The sequence below is a fragment of the Sinocyclocheilus anshuiensis genome, unplaced genomic scaffold (assembly GCF_001515605.1).
Source record: "Sinocyclocheilus anshuiensis isolate Anshui unplaced genomic scaffold, SAMN03320099.WGS_v1.1 scaffold883, whole genome shotgun sequence".
Taxonomy (NCBI): domain Eukaryota; kingdom Metazoa; phylum Chordata; class Actinopteri; order Cypriniformes; family Cyprinidae; genus Sinocyclocheilus; species Sinocyclocheilus anshuiensis.
In genome coordinates, this window is record NW_015547678.1 from 323,256 (window position 1) to 345,330 (window position 22,075).

Sequence of the window (22,075 nt, forward strand, 5' to 3'; positions counted from 1 at the left end):
TGTCTGTCTATCTATCTATCTATCTATCTATCTATCGTTCTGTCTGTCTGTCTGTCTATCGTTCTATCTATCTAACATCTATCTATCATCTGTGACTTAGAATTAATATACTGTATGCTCACCAAGGCTGCATTTGATCAAAAATGCAATAAAAACTGTAATAATTTGCAGTATTATTCCCATTTAAAATAACTGTTTTCTGTTTTAAAATATTTTAAAATGCAAGTTATTCCCCTACTCTTTAAATTTCTGATTTGGTGCTCAAGAAACATTTCTTATAATTATCAATGTTGAAAACAGTTGTGCTGCTAAACATTTCTAGAAAGTTCAAGAGAACAGCATTTGTTTGAAATAGAAATTTTTGTAACATTATAAATGGTTTTACTGTCACTTTTGATCAATATAACGTCCTTGCTGAAAAAAAGGTACTAATTTCTTTAAAATTGTAAAAAAAAAATATATATATATATATATATATATATATATTAATTTCTATTGAACAGTGCTATAAATCCAAGATAATGAGCAAATAGACAAATGAAACAAAAGACAACTGCTTAAATGCATCTGATAAAGGACTGGATAAAGACCGCCCCTCCCCCTGACTGCAAACAGAATGGTAGTGTAAATACAAAAAAATAATAATTTCAGACCTTGCAGGTCTCTTTGTAGCAAACCATTTAAATGTTCATATTAAATGCTATGCTGCTGTTTATCACTAGGTTTATCCAATTTGATAACTTGTACCCTATTTGTTTTAGGGCTATATAAATGCTGCTCATCTGATTTTATTTTATTAAAAATAAAAACACACTTTGGCCCCCTTTTTTTTCTCATACTACTACTTTTTTCAAGATACTCCAGGAACTTGTATCTATTGTTTTGTGCATTCATTTATATAATTTCTCTCATAATATTTCTTTTACTCCTGTAGATCAGTTAATGAAGACGTAGGTCATCTGTATGTTTCGTGTTATAGTTAGCCTCAATACGTTGGAAAAAGGGGGTTAACTATTTGAGTGACTTGTTGGATGGGAAGCTACAGTTTAAGAGAAGCTTCCCCAACACTTGTCTGTACACCTGAGTTAGATAGTTTACTTTAAGTTACTATAAGCCCTTGAGTTATTCTCTGGTTTTTGTTTGTCTGAATAATCAGTGGGCTACTGCTGTAGTCTTGTTTTATTTGTGTTTTTGTGTGCACGCATGTCTGTGATGCGGTGCTCTGATGTATCTGTTTGTTCACTCTGCTCCTCAGATCCTCCAGCGGGAAGACTTCAATAAGAAACCAGGCCGCATGAGTATAAAGCCCATCAATTTTGCAGTGATCCTCAAACTCAGCAAGACCAATCTCCAAGAGAAGGCTTATAAGGTGACACATCCTGTACTACTTTGAGTTTCAGACCTTCATAAATTCTTCATGTTCTTTCAGTTTGACTATGTATGTATACTAAGCCTGCCAGAATTACCACGTGGTTAATTGAAAACTATTTAATGCGCTTAATACTTTAAAGGGATAGTACACCCAAAACTGTACATTTTCTAAAAGCATGTGGACTTTATTCCTTCATTCTTCTGAAGTTGTATGATAGCTTTATGTCAGAAACTGACTAAAATATTACAAATTTTCTCTAAAAAAAAATCTTTACTTTCACACTTGCTTTTCTTGGTGATTTCATGGGAGTTCATGAGAAAAGTGACAATGTATAATTTGCAGAAATTAAAAAATTGAAAAAAAGCTTTAAAAAATAAAAAGCTTAACACTTTTTAAAAAATTTATCATTTAAATTGATTAACAGCCCTAATTCATACTGAGCATGTTCAGTTTTCAGTTTATATATAAATATATAATTTATTTTTTTTGTCACAATCAAACTGTTTTGGAGCATAATTGATGATTTCTAATAAGGTATACTACATTTTTAATGTTAAATCTATTATGCTCACATAGGTTGCATGTATTTGATAAAAAATCCAGTAAAAATAGTAATATTTTGAAATATCATTACAATTCAAAATAACTACATATATTCTATTTGAATATTTTAAAATATAATTTATTCCTGTGATGGCAAACATGAATTTTCAACAGCCATTACTCCAGTCTTCAGTGTCACATGATCCTTCAGAAATCATTCTAATATGCTGATTTGCTGCTCAAGAAACATTATTGTTACATTATTATTACTTATTACTACAGACGTTGAAAACTGTGCTGCTTAATATTTTTGTAGAAAACATTTGCAGGATTCTTTGATGAATGTTCAAACGTTTTTTGTAACATTAGAAATATTTTTACTGTAACTGTTGATCAATTTAATGAGTCCTCTGTGAATAAAAGTATTATTTCTTTAAAAAAATCCAAAATAATGAGCAAAGAGTCATATTAAAATGAAACAAAAGACAATCACTTAAATGCATCAGATAAAGTACTGGATAAAGATCGGCCCTCCTCCTGGGCCAGGAGCCTGTCGTGTCTTCATGCTGACTGGATGTAACTGGATTGAGTTTAGGAGATGAAAGCCCGAACACGCTGCTACACAGGCTAAAGCGCCGCGCGCCCTGTCGCTGCCAAGAGGATTGCCACACAAGCTGCAGGGATTATCCTGCTCTCCTGGTTGGCATGGGGAAGCTTTCCAGTATGTTCACCCAGGCCAAGTCACCGCAGTCACAGGCACCCCGAGACGCCGCTCCACCCTTGCTGTCTGGGATCTCAGTCTGACTTACTAAATCTTAAATATTTCCTGACTAGTAAGGGCAGTTACGAGCAGGGTTTTCCCGTTTCCATTGCGGAGGAATGTGTTTGTGAAGGCTGCGGCTGTGAATTTTAGGTAGGGCAGAGGATTTAGGTCCGATCCCTGCACTAAACCGGGTCAGGATTAGTGTGAATGCTTGTATGCCAGGTGTTGAGTAGAGATGTGAATACTCTGTGGGGGGCTGGGCAGCCATTTCTGTGTAGGGCATAAACTGATTGACTGCTGTTTTTTCCATGTATGTTACCTCAGGAGCAGGTGTCATTTGTAATGGACATTATTGCTACTGGGACTGGCTTTTCTTTTGTATTTTTGTGTTAGATTGACACAAAAGTTTTTGAAATTCATGCTTCCCATCCGTAAACGCCACCAGTATGTCTCCAACTTGAGATACGTTTTTAAGTTATCCATTAAAATGGATTACATCTACACTACCGTACAAATATTGGGGTCATTACGATTTTTTTTTGTTGATAGAAATTAATACTTTTATTAAGAAAGGGTACATTAAATTGATCAAAAGTGACTGTGAAAACATTCAATAAGCAATCTTATAAATAAAAGATTTACATTTACATTTAGTCATTTAGCAGACGCTTTTATCCAAAGCGACTTACAAATGAGGACAATAAAAGCAGTCAAAACTAACAAAAGAGCAACAATATATAAGTGCAAATGACAAGTCTCGGTTAGCCTAACGCAGTACACGTAGCAAGGTGTATATATATATATATATATATATATATATATATACACACACTGTGTAGGGCATAAATGGAGGTATGATTTATATTTGAGATAAATTTGATCAATGTTCAAAATAAACATTTTGAACATTGATAATAATAAAAAAAAGATTCTTGAGCACTAAATCAGCATATTAGAATGATTTCTGAAGGATCATGTGACACTGAAGACTGGAGTAATGACTGCTGAAAATGCAGCTTTACCATCACAGGAATAAATTACACTTTAAAATAAATTAAAATGGACATTTTAAATTGTAATAATATTTTAAGGTATTACCATTTTACTATATTTAAATGCTGCCTTGGTGCATTTGTGACTTCTTTTACAACAGTTTTTCAAATGGTATTGTACATTTACTCAAGCAAGTTAACTAGGTTAGTTGAAAATGCTACTGCCTTTTGCCCTGTGTTTTTAACTTAACTAAAACCCAGTGTTCCTGAAAATGTAGTGCTAACAGTGCCAAACTCTGAACAAAGATGTTAGTCTAAAAATTAAAGGGATCATTCAAGTTCAAATCGAGCTTTATTGTCATTCTGCTACATGTGTGGACATATAGTGGAACGAAATGTCATGTCTCGCAGGACCACGGTGCTACTGTACATACTAATCAAACATAAATATAAACATACAACATTAGAAGTATAAGAAAAAACAATTATAGACCTATACAAACTATTTGACTATACATATACTATATAAATAGTTGGTTATACATACACATAATCTGAGACTGTGCAAGAACTTTACATAAATACTGTACATGAAATTGTGCAAAAAATATATTTTAGGGGAAGCAGCGCAGAGTGCAAGATGATTTGAGCTGAGAAATCAAAATTCCTTTTGATCTTTTGACATATGAGGTCATTGTACTATAAAAACGTTCTGTAAGTTTCAGAAGTCAAAACGTTCTCGTTAGTCTAAAAACAGCTTATATTGAATCCAATCTGCCAAAATGACAGGTTGTGGAATGTACCACTCTATGACGTAATAGTGTGGCTAAACACCGCCTCCACAGAAGAAGATTGACATCACTGTGTTTAGTCCCGCCCACTGATTCGCACATGCAGTGTGAATAACGAGAGAGGCGAACGAGCAGGTCTACGCAGAAACCAAACGATAAAGATGCTCCGAAGACACAAGACACTGTGCAGTGCCAAGTTGTGGAAAAACACAGTCTTTGCTTTGCCTTCCTTCTGATCCCAAAATGAGGAAATGAACTTTATTTTTAATGAAGTTTCAGAAAGCATCAGTAAGAACTCTGTTCTTTGTTTACTTCATTTTACCGTGAATTTGTTTACAAACAAAGCACAGTTGCACACAGGCTTTAAAAAAAAATTTAAACTAAAAGACGATGCTGTGCCGACTATATTGGATCTGGCAGTAATGTCACAACACACAAAAGTGAGTAACTGTTTTTATTGTGTGGTCACTATTGCTGTTAAACAGATCGTTTGATATGAGTATTTATGCAGTTTCAACCTAAATCACCGCAGCGTCCATCTGTGTAGGAAGTAGGCTGTCAAACATACACAACTGTTAGCCAATCATAGCAGTGGGTGTTTACTTCCGAGTCTACAATCCACCACGCCTATTCAAACAGAGCGTTCTGTTGAGGGGGTCAAAAACATGATCCCAAATCTTGATAACATTGTAAGTGGACTTCAGAGAACAGTACAAAATGATAAAAAAAGGCTGTTGATATTCACCCCTTTAGATCCAAATCCAACAATTAAAAATGAGCATAAATGGATGTTGTTGAAAGCCTGAAACAAATTCTACACAAGTTATGTGAACGCAGACAGTCCTAGCTACCCAAGTCTAATGTCAGACTGCATTTCACGACGCAGGTACGCGTTACATTGCAAGCAAGATGGGCTATAGGGGACGTTAGCTTAAACTGTTTTCTTTTTCTCAAAGGTAACTGCGCTACCTTTGAGGCAGGTTCACACAGAATGCGGTTCTGCATTTCAAAACATGAGGTGCAGGGCAGTATTTTTTTTTTTTAAAGTTAGATATATTGTAACTTAAGCGCAGTGTTTTTAGACTACTGTGTCATGCGCAGGGCCATCCTTGAGGGGACCCCCCACCCCCACCCCGGGGTGGTCACGAACAGATCAAGGGGGCCCCGCTCCCTACCTCGCACCAGGCCCTGAGTCAGCTAAGGACGGCCCTGGTCATGTGAAGCACTGCAGAAAGCGTGAGCGCAGTGGTTAAAGACATCAGTACAAAAACGCAAATCTGTGTGGTTCTAACGGTTTAAAGACAACCTTGCTAAGCAAGTTCACTAAATTCAATATATTGATAGCAATTTCCCTGAAATCTGCATTAACACATCCAGTTCTATGGTGTAGAAATTTGAAGGTAACTCATCATCCCCTGTTCACATAGTATGTTTCTGGGCCGTGAATGCATCCTATGTGTTGATTTGTGAATGTTTGTGTTTTCACTGTTTCAGGATGGTCTAGTGGAGCAGTTGTATGACCTCATTCTGGAGAACTTCCACACACAGGCCTGCTCCGTTGGCTTCCCTGAGCTGGCTTTGCCCACCGTCGTTCAGGTACTGTTCTCACTCTTTCCGGAATAAGCTTATTCACTTTCCTTCCTAACATTTACTACAACGCCAACAGGTCATAATAAGTGAAAGTTATGGAGCATGCTCAGCAGTTGTATTTAATGGCTCCTTTTAGTCCTCACACCTCAACCTACACATCCCGACACTTACCCTAGTGACACAGCACACACATACACCACAATGTTCACACTAACGCAGCACACAAACACACGGGCTGTAGGAAAAAAGCCAGCTTCTTTCACCATCACTTCTTTCAGCCCTCTCTCCCTCTCACACACACACACACACACACACACACTCCGAGCCAAAACCGAGCTTTCCTCACTGCTGTTTAAAAATCCGGTTTTGAATATTTATTCTTTTGGCCCAGTCAGGTTTATTTATAATATCCACTCCCGTTTCTTCTGTACTTTTCATTGGCGGAATTAAAAAAAAAAAAAGAAAGAAATTGAATCTGTACAGACTACAGAGAGTTTCTAGAGATATATTAATGTTTCTCTTTGAGGATAGTTAAAAATTCTTCCTGCATGTGGCTCTGTTCACATATTTTTTGTGATGTTTCATTTGTTTGCTCTTTCCCCTACTGTCTCTCATGCATGCTCTCTCATGTTTGTCTCCTCAGCTGAAAGTCTTCTTGAAGGAATGCAAAGTGGCCAATTACTGCAAGCAGATGCGCCAGCTGCTGGAAAAGATACAGGAGAACAGCAGCTACATCACAGGGCGAAGGCAGAAAGCTGCTTTTGGCGTGGCTGATGTCACAGCTGTGGTGAGTACATGAAATTGTGTAGCTTTTTTTTTTTTTAACCAGGAATGGGCCAAACTGTTGTTCAAGTCAATATGAAATCAAAATGTATCTTGTATCCGTGTGGCTTGTATCAAAAAGGTGTTTTATATTAACCATTAATATAAAAGTTCAACAAAAATTGATTGACAGATGCAATCAAGTCCCACCTTATTTTTCAAATGTTTTTTCACTTGAAAATTCTTGTAGATGAGTATACCGCCTTTCCTACCTCAATTTTATAATTCATGATGTTATATATCAATTAAATATTATTGTATTTATTAATTTTTATATGTATTTATAAATGTTATAAAATGTGTTATATTTAATAAAACAGTACAATTAATTCATACTTTCCATTCAAATAATTAAAATAGTGTTATATATTATTATTTACATTTATTTCTGCATTTGTAATTTTTGTACATTCATGCCATCTCTGTGCAGCAGGGTTATTTTAATATCATATAACAGATTTTTTTTTTTCATTATAGTTTTCATGAAATAATTTTTTTTTTTTTTTCTGTTTTCATTTTAATTTTGGTTAAAATTGTTTTTGTCACTTTTATCAGATTTTGCTTTAATCTATATTTTCATTAGTCTATGTTGTCGATATGCTTTCAATTTTATGTCAGTTTTAGTTATTTTAGTGCATCAAGATAAAATAAATGAACATGATAAATGTTGTAAATGAAAATGAGAATTTGATGTTTTAAATTTTATTTCAGATAAAGTTTATTTTATTTTAAGTAACAAAATTAGTTTTATGGTTTGGGATTTAGTTAACAATAATAACATTGCTGTGCAGCATTAAACAGTCTTCTGTACACCTTTGCACACATTGTACACCTTTATGTATTTTTGTTTAACTGCATTACTGCAAGTGTTGCCATCTATAAATCAGGAGTTAAAAACATACACACAGGTCACGGTAGCTCTTACATTGTATGTCTTATTTGTAGCTCTTGTCTGAATACAGCTGATGTGTTAACTTCTTTAGCACTCATTGAATGAGTTCTAACATTTTTATCAGTTTGTTTTGATTCGTTCCGTCAACCCAAGGATGTTTTTTTTTTTTTTCCTCCACTCTTGAGTTTTTTCCAATTACACAGTGACCATAACAGCACTTCTAGTCAGAGACTTGTGAGCTTTGGGACCAGACATGGCAGTCAGATGTTTATTTTAGCTGTAAAGCAGACTGTTATCCTTGCAGTTCCTCCTCTTTCCACCCACCTCAAACACCACCCTGCCTTCCGTCCCCTCGCAGGTGACTGCTGGTCACCCACAGTCTTCGTCTGTGTTTGTGTGTTCAGAGCCCTGTGTGTTTACGTGTGAGCACATCTGAGTGTGTGTTGCTGTGGTCAGTTGAAAACAGCATGTGGCAGTTGGCCTGGAGCCTAGTTGACCCCACACCACCTGTAGGTCAGGAAGTGCAGTCACAGGTCCTCAGACAGATACACACGGCCATCGTGGCACGGAATGCTATTACGACCGTAGCCTGACGCAGGGTCGGTGGCGGATGTGAGAGCAGATGAAAGTAATGGAGCGGAAAGCTTTCTAATGCTGTTTCTCTCAGCGAGAGACTCAGAGGAGGATGAGCAGACGTTAAGTGCTTCGTCTGCGAGCGTCTGCTAACATCAATCCAGTAGCAGACTTTGTGCTCGCTGAACAGGATTATTGTAATTACAGAAAATTTCACTGTTTTCATTCGTTTTGTTTTCATTTTAGTTTACTTTTAATTAGTGTTGGTGTAAATGTTTTAATATATATTTTTTAGAATTTATTTTAAATTTATTTAGTGTCAGGATTGTTTTATCCATGTTTGTGACCCTGGACCACAAACCCAGTCATAAGGGTCAGTTTTTTTTTAAACTGAGATTTATTCGTCATCTGAAAGCTGAATAAATAAGTTATCCATTGATGTATGGTTTGTTAGGATAGGACAATATTTGGCCGAGATACAACTATTTAAAAATCTGGAAATCTGAGGGTGCAAAAAAATCTAAATATTGAGAAAATTGCCATAAAGTTGTCCAAATGAAGTCCATAGCCATGCATATTACTAATCAAAAATTAAAATGTTTTGATATATTTATGGTAGGAAATTTACAAAATATCTTCATTTTGACTCATACAATGTATTGTTGGATATTACTACAAATATGCCCGTGCTACTTATGACTTGTTTGTGGTCCAGGGTCACATTTAGTTAATTCAAAATGTATATTGAATTTTATATATGGATGATTATATAAATATGTAATTAATATATATATATATATATATGTTTGTATATATATATATATATATATGTTTGTATGTGTGTATGTACACATACACATTTTATATTATATATTATTATATCTTAAAATTATATATAACTATTATAATTGTTAGATATTTTTTTAATAATTTGGTATTTATATACTTTTAAATTTTATATTTTTATTTGATATTAATCTTTATTTTTGTACTGAACAACAAAACAACACTATTTTAAAAACATACTTTTTTTTTTTGTTTAGCCATTGTTTAATACTAATACTAATAATAATAAATATTAATACTAATAGTAATACTAATTATTGTGACCCATTTCAAAATTCTTGAATTAAGATTTCTAAACGTTGTATACAGAAAGTGAACTGTGTTGGTTGTTTTCCATATCAATCAGATGGCCTCCTTTCTGTTTGATTGTGCATCTTTTTTGGGCAAAATAGCTTAAAATATATATTAGTTTAATTAAAACTATATCAATAATTTTCTTTATAATTCTGCTTAGTTGTTGACCATATTGTAGTGCACATTTATAATTCATTTTCTTTCTTTTTTTTAATGCAAATTTTTGTCTTCATAGCAGTTTCAGTTAACCGTAATAACCCTGGTGCTGACTGCGCTGATAATGATGAAATTGGTGGGAAGAAAAAAATGAGGGGGCGGCAGGGGTGAAGGTTGTGAGAGAAGATGAGAAGTTGCTTCCTCTCTGGGGCGAGATCTTGGCTCCATTCATCTCCATCTCCGCTCTCATTTGTCACCCCTGCTGATGCACAGCCCGCTCATCTCTCCTCCCCGCCCCTCGCTGTCTCTGGACCGACTCGTGCTTCTGATAAATATTTAAGGCCATTTAAGACTGAAATGAAGGAGGGGTGGAAGGGTCTGTGTCTCTCCTCTGTGTAATGTTGAGCTGTAGGGAGAGATGCAGCAGGGCAGAGCATGCAGACAGCATGGCACCACGCTGGGGTGCGTCTTGTCACTGGGCTCCGGCCAGCGGGAAAGATGTCCTTTAGTAATGAGGGTGGCATGGCAAACTTCTCAGCCGGCACTGCCGCCAGCACAGCTGCATAAAGCCGCATGCCCCATGGATCAGTCCAACAAACACATATCTGTCTCTATGGGTTGTACCAGTGCCTCCATCAGCTCTAATACTAACCCTAACACTTCACACAGAGGTTAAATAAATATATTCCTAACTACCTAGTGTTGTTTTTTTAATTAATATTTTGAATTAACTTTTATTTTTAGGTTTTAAATTTTCATTTTTTTTGTCTAATTTTTTGTATTTTTTTAAATGTACATATTTCTAAATAGTTATAATATATTTTATTTCTATTTTAATTCAAGTTTTATTTCCGTTAGTAATTTTAGTACTTAAGGTTAAACTTGTTTCATTTCTCATTTTAATTTAGTTTAAATTTTAGTTTTATTTAAATTAAAAATATTTCTTAATAATAATAGTTTTAGTCTTACTCTATCTCTTTCTCTCTTTATATATTTACATATTTATTTTACTGGTATGCAAGTTAAAAAACGGGTAACACACTATATTTTATTTATTATTTGCTTATTAGTTATTTATAGTAATTATATTGGTTATATGAAATAATCAGCACTCTTAAACTTGAAATTCTGTCTCACCTGCTTGACGCCAAAACTCAATGTGCATGTATACCAACCATTGCAATGGCTTAAACATTGCGTTGTAATTTCTTGCGGTTAATTTTAGCCTCAGCACCATAGTGCTGAGTGATCGCATCAGGATTTCCTTCCAGAATGTGCACAGCAGTAGTTGAACAGATGCTTCAAAGGATGAAGCCCCCAGTTTGCCAGGGAGCTCATCCTCGCTGGTCATGTACACATCTGTTAGCTTTGTTTGGGTCTGTTGCATCAAGGAAGGAGCATATTGCACACTTTTCTAGCTTTGATCGTTTTCCCTATCCTACAAACCACTGCAAATTGTTATAAATAAGTTTAGCAAACTGTAGACTGAAGCTGAGTTTTATTACGGTCTATTGAATTTGGAGGTCAACTAATCTCATTTTACCTGATCAATATCATCCACAAAGACCTTTAAGGAAAGGCTGGCAGGGATTCACTCGCTTATACCCTCCCCTGCCCCTTTATCCTTCTGTTAGCCACTTATTTTTGCTGTTTCAGAGAAAAGGTGTGCACCAGGGGTCGCTTCTTGGTCCGCTACGATTGGCCTGATACTTCATTGATACACTTTAGAGTAGGGCTGTAGCTATCGATTAATTTAATAATCGAGTATTCTACAGATTATTCCATCGATTAATCGAGTAATCGGATAAGAAGTCATTTTTCTTTATTAAAGAGCAATACTAAATATGCAAGAGATAATAAGATAGATCTCTTAAAATCAAAATAATAGTAATAAAAATAATAATACCTAAACATTGCATTTATGTCGTGGAACTTAACTTTCAAGTTTCAGCCTAACTAAAGCTCTAGCATGAAATAAGCCTTTACTGTCTTCTTGGAAGGCTTTGTGGCTTTTGTGAGAGGCAAAAATCAGTGGACAGGAAGGTAACTTGGAACAAGAACAAGAGACCATACACAATTTTTAAACATTTTTCTGCAACATGAAATTAGAGTTATTTGGAGAATAAACCCTCTTAAATGTCCCTTTACGTACTGGTGTGAGTGTGTGTGTGTGTGTAAAACTTGTTTTTGATATCCTTCATATTCTGTGTGCGGGTCAGCTCACAGCAGTGATAGAAATTAATCTGTTCCAATAAGTTTAAATTGATTTTTACATTTTATGGGCATTTTTACCTTTAGAAACACCTTTTCTTCTAAAAGTGTGCATCATCTTTTGAGTCAAATTCTTACATTTAATCAGTCAATTAGAATAAAAGACATTTGGGCTGTTACCAAACAAATGATATCAGTATCAAAATTCATCTTTGCAATGCAGAGGAAACACAGAAGCTGAATGGGATGCATTTCCCACACAGAGGAACATGAATGCATTTAACCTGCAGTTACAAATGCATAAATAATATTTTGTTATTGTAAACATAAAACATTGAATACTGATATTTAAAATTATTTTAAAAACGAAAAGAGCCTTTACTGTCTTCTTGGAAGGCTTTGTGGCTTTTGTGAGGCAAAAATCAGTGGACAGGAAGGTAGCTTGGAACAAGAACAAGAGACCATACACAATTTTTAAACACATTTTTCTGCAACATGAAATTAGTTATTTGGAGAATAAACCCTCTTAAATGTCCCTATACGTACTGGTGTGTGTGTGTGTGTGCGTGTGTGTGTAAAACTTGTTTTTGATATCCTTCATATTCTGTGTGCGGGTCAGTTCACAGCGGTGATATAAATTAATCTGTTCCAATAAGTTTAAATTGATTTTTACATTTTATGGGCATTTTTACCTTTAGAAACACCTTTTCTTCTAAAAGTGTGCATCATCTTTTGAGTCAAATTCTTACATTTAATCAGTCAATTAGAATAAAAGACATTTGGGCTGTTACCAAACAAATGATATCAGTATCAAAATTCATCTTTGCAACGCAGAGGAAACACAGAAGCTGCATGGGATGAATTTCCCGCACAGAGGGACATGAATGCATTTAACCTGCAGTTACAAATGCATAAATCATATTTTGTTATTTTAAACATAAAACATTGAATACTGATATTTAAAATTATTTTAAAAACAAGCAAAAAAACCACCAGCAGGTGGCAGCAAGTCACTGTTAAGAAGTGAGTCATTGCGATTGAACCGAATCATTTAAACGGGTGATTAATTCAGGAACGAATCGCCGTCATGTTGCACAGAGACTCAAAACAGCGCTGTGGCTGTGTTTGGAATTTTTATTGTTGGCAAAATAAAGCAAAAACAGGCAATATAGTGTCTAAAACGTAAGTCTCATAATATTACCTTCTTGTTTACTGAACTGTTGAATACATTCACATTTGTAATCATGCTGATTTTAGAGGTGAAAACTGGCACTCTTCGTGTGATATTGACTATTAGTCCTCCTTTCCGTTCTTTCAATCGCTTTACGTATACGTCGACTTTCCATGTCCATTATTGTGAAACCCGCGAGACACAACAAAAACACAGCTCCGATCACAGCGTCCTCCATCCTCCTGTTGTTAATGTTGTTCTTCTTTGATTCACAATAACAGAGCAGGCCTGTGTGTACACATGATGTCGAACAATTGTACTTTTTGAGTAACTTTATGGCTTTATTTTGTTGAGAATTTGTACTGAGATCCCTTTTGTTTAGCTCTCCTATGGGTGAACATGCAGTAGCATTCGTTGTGTGTATTTTGGTGTGTTTACAGGCGGCCTGGGAGAAGCAGGTAGCAGAGGAAGGCACTTCACTCACTAAATATTACAGCCAGTGGAAGAAACTTCGTGAAAAGGAGATTCAGCTGGAGATCTCTGGAAAAGAAAGGGTAAAAATGCCAAAACCACATCCACGATTACCATTAGACCCAAATAATACAAACCACACCTTTCAGAGGAAGTTGGATTCAGACAGGTCCTTTTTTTCCATTGAAAGTGTTATTACAATGCTATGGTTTGATCTTCAGAAAGAATCTCATTATTTGGATTTTATATATCTATCTATCTATCTATCTATCTATCTCTCGAGATGGCTGTTTATCCAGATGCTATTTTAATGCCAGTCTTATATTAAATGCACAGATGTGATCATCTTTGTAGTGCTGGTTATGTGAAAGCACCTACTGTGTGTGTTCGTGTATGTGTGGAGCTGGAGCGTGTCCATAGGGAGATAATGGAGATGACACCAGGCGGAGTGTTGGCGTCTAGGAAGCGGCAGATTGGCGGAGGAGGCGGCAGGGCTAGTGCTACAGGAAGAGTATTATAGCGCTCAGGGCTGCGTCCCAGGCTTTGATCCACCGAGTCCCCACGCTCAGATCTGATTACCACTGCCTCCCTCCTGCCTCTACTGCCTCCATCAACACAGCTGGAGATCTCTGGAAAAGAAAGGGTAAAAATGCCAAAACCACATCCACGATTACCATTAGACCCAAATAATACAAACCACACCTTTCAGAGGAAGTTGGATTCAGACAGGTCCTTTTTTTCCATTGAAAGTGTTATTACAATGCTATGGTTTGATCTTCAGAAAGAATCTCATTATTTGGATTTTATATATCTATCTATCTATCTATCTATCTATCTATCTATCTATCTATCTCTCGAGATGGCTGTTTATCCAGATGCTATTTTAATGCCAGTCTTATATTAAATGCACAGATGTGATCATCTTTGTAGTGCTGGTTATGTGAAAGCACCTACTGTGTGTGTTCGTGTATGTGTGGAGCTGGAGCGTGTCCATAGGGAGATAATGGAGATGACACCAGGCGGAGTGTTGGCGTCTAGGAAGCGGCAGATTGGCGGAGGAGGCGGCAGGGCTAGTGCTACAGGAAGAGTATTATAGCGCTCAGGGCTGCGTCCCAGGCTTTGATCCACCGAGTCCCCACGCTCAGATCTGATTACCACTGCCTCCCTCCTGCCTCTACTGCCTCCATCAACACACACACGTCCCATTATGTTTTTAGGAGAGAATAATGTAACTTTATTATTTTTTGTGGCTTTTTGTTTTCTAAATTATTTTTGTATTATATTATATTATATTATTAATTTGAATCCTTTGTAGTATTAAGATATATAGATGAAAGAGGTTGAATACCCAGTCTCATCTGATGTTAATGAGATGGAAGGAAACTCAAAGAATAGCTCATTGTACATCAACTAGAAAGAAAAAAACACTTCCACTTCCATTCAACCAGATTTAGTCTACAACTAAATCTGAAATGAAAACAAGCATTTCACCAGCATTATATTCTCATTAATGTTATGTCTGAAGTGTTTTGTTCATGTTTTTGCCAGTTTTGAATAATGACTATTTAAATATCTGTTTTTCTTTCCCATCGCGTTTTAATTTAGATGGAGGACTTGAATCTCCCTGAGATCAAACATCTATCTATCTATCTCTCGAGATGGCTGTTTATCCAGATGCTATTTTAATGCCAGTCTTATATTAAATGCACAGATGTGATCATCTTTGTAGTGCTGGTTATGTGAAAGCACCTACTGTGTGTGTTCGTGTATGTGTGGAGCTGGAGCGTGTCCATAGGGAGATAATGGAGATGACACCAGGCGGAGTGTTGGCGTCTAGGAAGCGGCAGATTGGCGGAGGAGGCGGCAGGGCTAGTGCTACAGGAAGAGTATTATAGCGCTCAGGGCTGCGTCCCAGGCTTTGATCCACCGAGTCCCCACGCTCAGATCTGATTACCACTGCCTCCCTCCTGCCTCTACTGCCTCCATCAACACACACACGTCCCATTATGTTTTTAGGAGAGAATAATGTAACTTTATTATTTTTTGTGGCTTTTTGTTTTCTAAATTATTTTTGTATTATATTATATTATATTATTAATTTGAATCCTTTGTAGTATTAAGATATATAGATGAAAGAGGTTGAATACCCAGTCTCATCTGATGTTAATGAGATGGAAGGAAACTCAAAGAATAGCTCATTGTACATCAACTAGAAAGAAAAAAACACTTCCACTTCCATTCAACCAGATTTAGTCTACAACTAAATCTGAAATGAAAACAAGCATTTCACCAGCATTATATTCTCATTAATGTTATGTCTGAAGTGTTTTGTTCATGTTTTTGCCAGTTTTGAATAATGACTATTTAAATATCTGTTTTTCTTTCCCATCGCGTTTTAATTTAGATGGAGGACTTGAATCTCCCTGAGATCAAACGCAAGAAGGCTGAAGAAAAGAAAGCAGACAAGAAGGAGTTCAAGGGGCTTTTTGAGTCGGATAGTGACGACGATGATGACGATGACCTGTTCAAATCCAAAGGTAAGGCTTCATGTTAATATATTACCCAGTTCCTGTATTGCAACTAATGCACATACCATACAAATACATGTTTAATGTGCAATGGGAAAGATTCCTAGAGTTTTGTTTTCCTGTAATGCCTTTCTTTGTCACTGGGAGGCTGTAGTCCATTGCACTGCGCTGTCAGAAGATTCTCATCTCAGAGATGAGTTCTGAAACAGACAATTTAAACCCAACAGATCTATTGAAGTACACCTTTATTTTACCTCTGTTTTGTTGTAATGCTTAAAGGAATAGTTCACCCAAAAATGAAATTTGTTGGAAATTTTCTGTCATGCCGACCAAGATGGATATAGAATAGATTTGGTAAAAATTTAGCATTACATCACTTGCTCACCAATGGACCCTCTGCAGTGAATGGGTGTTGTTAGAATGAGAGTCCAAACAGCTGGTAAAAACATCACAATAATGCACAAGTCATTTCCACAACACTATCAGTCAACTCATTGTGAAGTGAAAAGCTTTGTGTTTGTAAGAATCAAATCTGCCATTAAGACATTTTAACTTTAACCTGTTGCCTATGGACACGAGTCCATGATAATGCTTCCTCCAGTGAAAAGGTCCATCACCTGTTGTCCTCTCACATCAAAATCCACCGAAATATTTGTTTAGAACTGTTTTGAACTGTTTTGGCTTGTAAGTGGTGCTTGATCCGTGCATTTTTCTCTCCTGATTCAGACAAGCAGACTTTTTCAATGGAAAAAACTATATTATGGATAGAGGACTCGTATTTTAGCCGAAAGCAACATTTTGAACTTAAAAAAAAAAACATCTTAATTTGTTTATTGATTTATTACAAACATGCAGCGTGTGAATTACTTGCATTACTTGTGTATTATTGTGACATTTTTATCAGCTTGTTTTAACTTGTTCTGACGGCACCCATTCACTGCAAAGGATCCACTGATGGGCAAGTGATGTAATGCTAAACTTTTCCAAATCTGTTCTAATGAAAAAACTCATTTGCATCTAGGGTGAGTAAATTAAGCACATTTTATGGGAAAAATTTTAAAGGGGTCATATGATGCTACTAAAAAGAACATTATTTTGTGTATTTGGTGTAATGAAATGTGTTTATGCGGTTGGGACTTTATTTAACTGATTGCAAAATTGGTCTCTATATGACTAGAGGGGAGGAGCTAGGTGGAGCAAGGTTAAACATTTTGTTGAAAGATTAATAAGATAAATATTCATTATATATTCAATAATATGTGCATATAATTTTGGTTTCATGTTGGCTTTGAAAAAATGTAACTTTAATTAAACAATCTTTACAGTTGATATTGAATATTTAGAAGCATTTCCATGGAAGCAGGAAACACATTTTTTTACATTTACAAAAATTACATTTTTCAAAAACAAAGAACAATTATATAACAATTAATTTCAGATGTGTGAGCCCAATATCGCTTGCTCGTGTTCTCTCTCTCTCTCTCTCTCTCTCTCTCTCTCTCTCTCTCTGTGAATGGCAATGGCTGTGTAATCTGTAGTGTCCAGATGTGCCGTTTTGTTTTACAGCATTTAAGTGTTTTCCGTTCTCAGCTTACTATCAAATCATGAATGTTAAAAAAACAACCTGAAAAAAAAATCGCTAAAAAAAATTCTTACAGGTAAGAAAACTGTTTACTTCAGTGTAGGGCTGGGCAAAAAAATGTGAGCCCAATATCGCTTGCTCGTGTTCTCTCTCTCTCTCTCTCTCTCTCTCTCTCTCTCTCTCTGTGAATGGTCAGCTGTCAGACGTGCACTTGCCTCTCCTCTTTAACTCTATATCTGGAGTTGTGTGCTGGGTCATGTGTCGGACACATGCCACACTCTCCCACTCCTCCCGCCCATGAGCCGACAGCCGCAAAAAAAAAAAGTCCTATGGAGGTGGGAGGCGAGAGGAAGGTTTTTTTGTTTTTTTTTACATCTGGTGCTCATTGTGTGGAGTCCCTACAAATCTCTCTCATGCTGTCTGTCTCTCGCTCTCTCTCACTCTGTTCTCTCTTACAGGAAGCCTTTTTTTTTTTTTTTCTTTTCTTTTTTTTTTGCATACTTGGATCCCAGTGGGGGTTTGTAATTCAAAACATTCTCTTGGAAAGATGTTAGTGGCCGCTCCTTCACCACACAGCTTAACTGGCCCCATACCTCCAGCGCCTAGACCCGAGGAATAGTCACATGACCTCTAATATATTAAAAGAAAGCCCTTTTTTGTTGTTGATTTGTTGTTCTTTTTTACTACTTTACCAAACCAACAAATATATTTCCCTTTTCGACACTTTTGATTAAGAGATTTTTACCTCTGCAGTTGGTTTTATGGCGGTCACATGGCAGAGATTTTAGTGTAAGTGGCTGGTGTGACCCTAGGAGTCGTCGCTGTAGTGAGAAAGAGGGTAGGAAAGGATGAGGGCGGAAGTGGAAGGAAGAGACTGTTATTTATAAAGTCATTGTGCATTCACATGATATAACAATATTTACATATCCGTACCCTGAACTGGCTATTACAGGATCTGACTGTGACTGGTTGTGCTGGAGTTTGTTTGGAGTTTGAGGATATATATATATATATATTTATTTATTTATTTATTTATAATAGTAGTAATATACCCTTTTAGTAATATTATTATATATTGCGGGGCGTGTTTTAATAAATAAAAAAAATAATTAAAATATATATTTTTTAAATTTAATTTCACAAATTAAAAAATCTAAGAAATTAAAATTCTAATAATTTTTTTTTTAAAGAAATTACTATTGTTCAGTAAGGGCACACATTGATCAAAAGTACAGTAAATAAAAAATGTTACAAAAAGTATTTCAAGTAAATGCTGTTCTTTTAAAATGTTTATTCATCAATCAGTCCTGAAAAAATTGTATCATGGTTTTCAGAAAATATTGATCAGCACAACTGTTTTCAACATAGATTATAATAAGAAATATTTCTTGTGCACCAAATCAGCATATTAGAATGATTTCTGAAGGAACATGTGACACTAAAGACAGGAAAAAGACAGCTTTGCCATCACATTAATACAATTTAAATATATTAAAATTATTTTAATTATTAAAATTAAAGATTTATTTAGGATATCTTAAAAACAAAGAGTTATTCATTAATATTTAACAAAATAAATTTTTACTGTATCTTTGATCAAATAAATATCGCCTTTGTGAGCATAACGGACTTCTTTCAACATTTAAAAATCTTACTGACCCCGATCATTGATTCTGTTCACTTTTAAAATTAATAGTTTATCCACCACAGTTGGAAAGGCAGAAACAGATTGCAAAAGGTTCCTTTTTTTTTTTTGGATTCAATCTTAATCTCAAGTTTCCATCATTTGAATTATTGACAAGTTGATATTCTCATTGGAGTAAACTCAGGTTGGCCCAGTATTGTCCAATTAATGTGCTGTATTCGTTTGTCACTATTTTGAGGTAGTCTGATGACTTTTCCCAACTTCTAGTTTGTTTGTCTCTGAAGTTTTGGTGTGTTTCACTACCTGCTGGGTTGGTCTGCTTTTGGCCCGTTAATATTCTTGAGTTGTGTTATTTTGTTGTCGCTACAGTGTGCCAGATCGTTTAATGCCTTCCACGTTCTCAAAGACTTGGCTTGAGCTTTCTCCATCTTAAAGTGGAGATTTTGTAAACACCCTCATCTTCAGTGTTTCTGTGTCATGGCTGTTTTCAGAGCTGAGAACAACATGTAGATTGTGTCTTTGATTTTTGATTTTTTTTTTTCCCCCCTCTTACATTTTCACAGTATTGATCAGCCCACAGGCAGTCATTAAAGTCTTTGCCTCGTGCTACTGGTGGACTTTCTGTACCCTCTCTGAACTCTCCGGTCAGCCGGTCGCCGGTTATATTAAGATGCATGAGGCTCGTCTCAGCAGCAAGGTGCGCCTGGTGTTAAGCTCGGCTCCCCCTCTGGCTGGCTCCAGTGTGTGCTGGGTAATTAGGGTGGAGGGTGCCTGGCTGGGGAGGTGTCTGTGCTGCCATTCACCTCCCAGGCAGCATCTAATCAAATCCCACTTCAAAGCTCAGGGATTTCAACCCCGTCCTCTTCAGAGAGCACGAGACACTCCCACACACACCGCTGGATTAGCGAGGCTAAATTGCCGTCAGAAGCTAGCCTCTACTTTTGTCATGTAAATAGTAACCTATGCGTGAGCAGCATGGGTAGGTCAGCTGAGGTGTAGTCTAGTCTCTAGACCAATGCTTCCACTTGAATCAAGCAAACTCTTTCTGTCGAGTGTGTTTACTGGGAGTTTGTGTATAGATTGTCTTAAAAGTTAAATGTTACGTTATAACTATGAGTATTCACTTACTCATGAAAAGTAAATAACTTTATTTTAATATAACTAAGTCAAAAGACATTTTAGAGGCAGACCAAGTCTTTATATTTTAAATAGAGGCACCATTTTTTTAAACTGAAACACCAAAATTAAAGATTTAATTCAGCAAAACCAAAACTGAAAATAACAGTTTAATAGTTTAATATTATATAATAGTTTACATAGTCAATAAAAAAAATCAACACTCAGATAAAAACTGAGTTGAATGCAAACGTTTAAATAGCAAATAAGGCCGTTTTTAATGTTCTTAACTTTTTAATGATGTAATGTTTCTGCTTAAATTTTTGCTGTTGAAATATAAACATTTAAACAGTGTTTGTAATAACAGGACAGATTTATTTAAACATACATTAAATAATAAAGACCTCTCTAACAGGTAAAGTATAAATATAATGAATATGTAATATAGTACATCTATTTAGCAGAATGCTCCTCGAGAGTTTTTTTTCTCTCGAACTATCAAGCTTATGGACTTGAAACGGCTTTCCTGAGGTAAATGTAACATTGTGACATTTATTTACAAGCTGTTTTATTGACATCTTTCCATGGTTGAAATACTGGTTGAGTGATTACATCACCCATGATACATTTCAGTAAGTTATTCTGTATCTTTCCGTATCTTTTCTAAATGTTTTTTCTCTTAATTATTTTTTTGTTCATTCATGTTTATTTTGTGCTTCAACTAGGAATGAAGTGAAAGAGATGATCAGTTCATGTACCACTTAAACTGAGGCAGATAAAGCTGTCTTTTACACCCCTTTAAAGAATGTCAGAATAACATTTATGTTTGAATTCTTACAAAATTGAATTTTGTAATAAGGTGGAAGACGTGCTAGTAAATTTTGAAAACTAAAAACAACTGAAAAAAGCATAGACTAAAAGATTGATCTTGGGATTTAAAGGGGTCATATGGTGCGATTTCAAGTTTTCCTTTCTCTTTGGACCGACATGATTACCAGCTGTAGTTTATACATGTTGTGTGTATATGAAAGACTCTTGACAGTCAAATGCACCATCGGAGAAGCACTAATTAAACATCACCATTTCTGTCAGTAATTTCAAATGTTATGCCATCACTAATTTTGTAGGTTTAAAATTATGAAGTCAAACGTATTTCTTTGGATTAACATGCACTAATGAATTTTGATTTCATGTTGACTTTAAAATGCCAATTTAATCAACCTATTCACCTTACCTCAGTATCAGTAAGATCACTTGTAAGACCATTTGGATTAGAGCTTGTGAACTTCTTTTTTTTTTTTTTTTTTTTTTTTTTTTTTTATTTTTTTTTTTTTACAGGCTACCTATATATACAATTCACTGATTAAATTGGCAGTAAAACACCAACAAATTTTATTCATTTTCACACAAATTAAAGTGTGAACCGGTAGATAAAGGGTAGTAAAATGCTTGGTAGCTCACCTGGTACAGTTCAGCATTGTGCATGCAATATTGCAATCAGGTGTTAATTTGCACTTTAACATTCAACGTCTTACAGTACTAAGTGGCATACTTAATATGGTGTACTGAAAAGTAGCTAAATAATCCAGCAGACAATGCATTTATTGACAGAATGTTATTTTAACAACATAAATTATTAAACACACATCTAAAACAACAACTCTTAATCTATAACTAGCTAATTGAGGCATAATGATATTGGAATATAGCAAGATCT

General features: G+C 35.5%; 1 protein-coding gene across 1 annotated transcript in view; it reads left to right on the plus strand.

Moving 5' to 3' along the window:
• Positions 1-22,075, plus strand: part of LOC107703058 (nucleolar complex protein 2 homolog) — a 38,242-nt gene that overhangs the window by 15,081 nt on the left and 1,086 nt on the right. Inside the window, exons 14-18 of the mRNA XM_016505549.1 lie at positions 5,956-6,057; positions 6,695-6,838; positions 13,457-13,570; positions 15,892-16,030; positions 19,331-19,336. Coding sequence (XP_016361035.1) covers positions 5,956-6,057; positions 6,695-6,838; positions 13,457-13,570; positions 15,892-16,030; positions 19,331-19,336 — 505 coding nt within the window. The remainder of the gene's footprint in view (positions 1-5,955; positions 6,058-6,694; positions 6,839-13,456; positions 13,571-15,891; positions 16,031-19,330; positions 19,337-22,075) is intronic.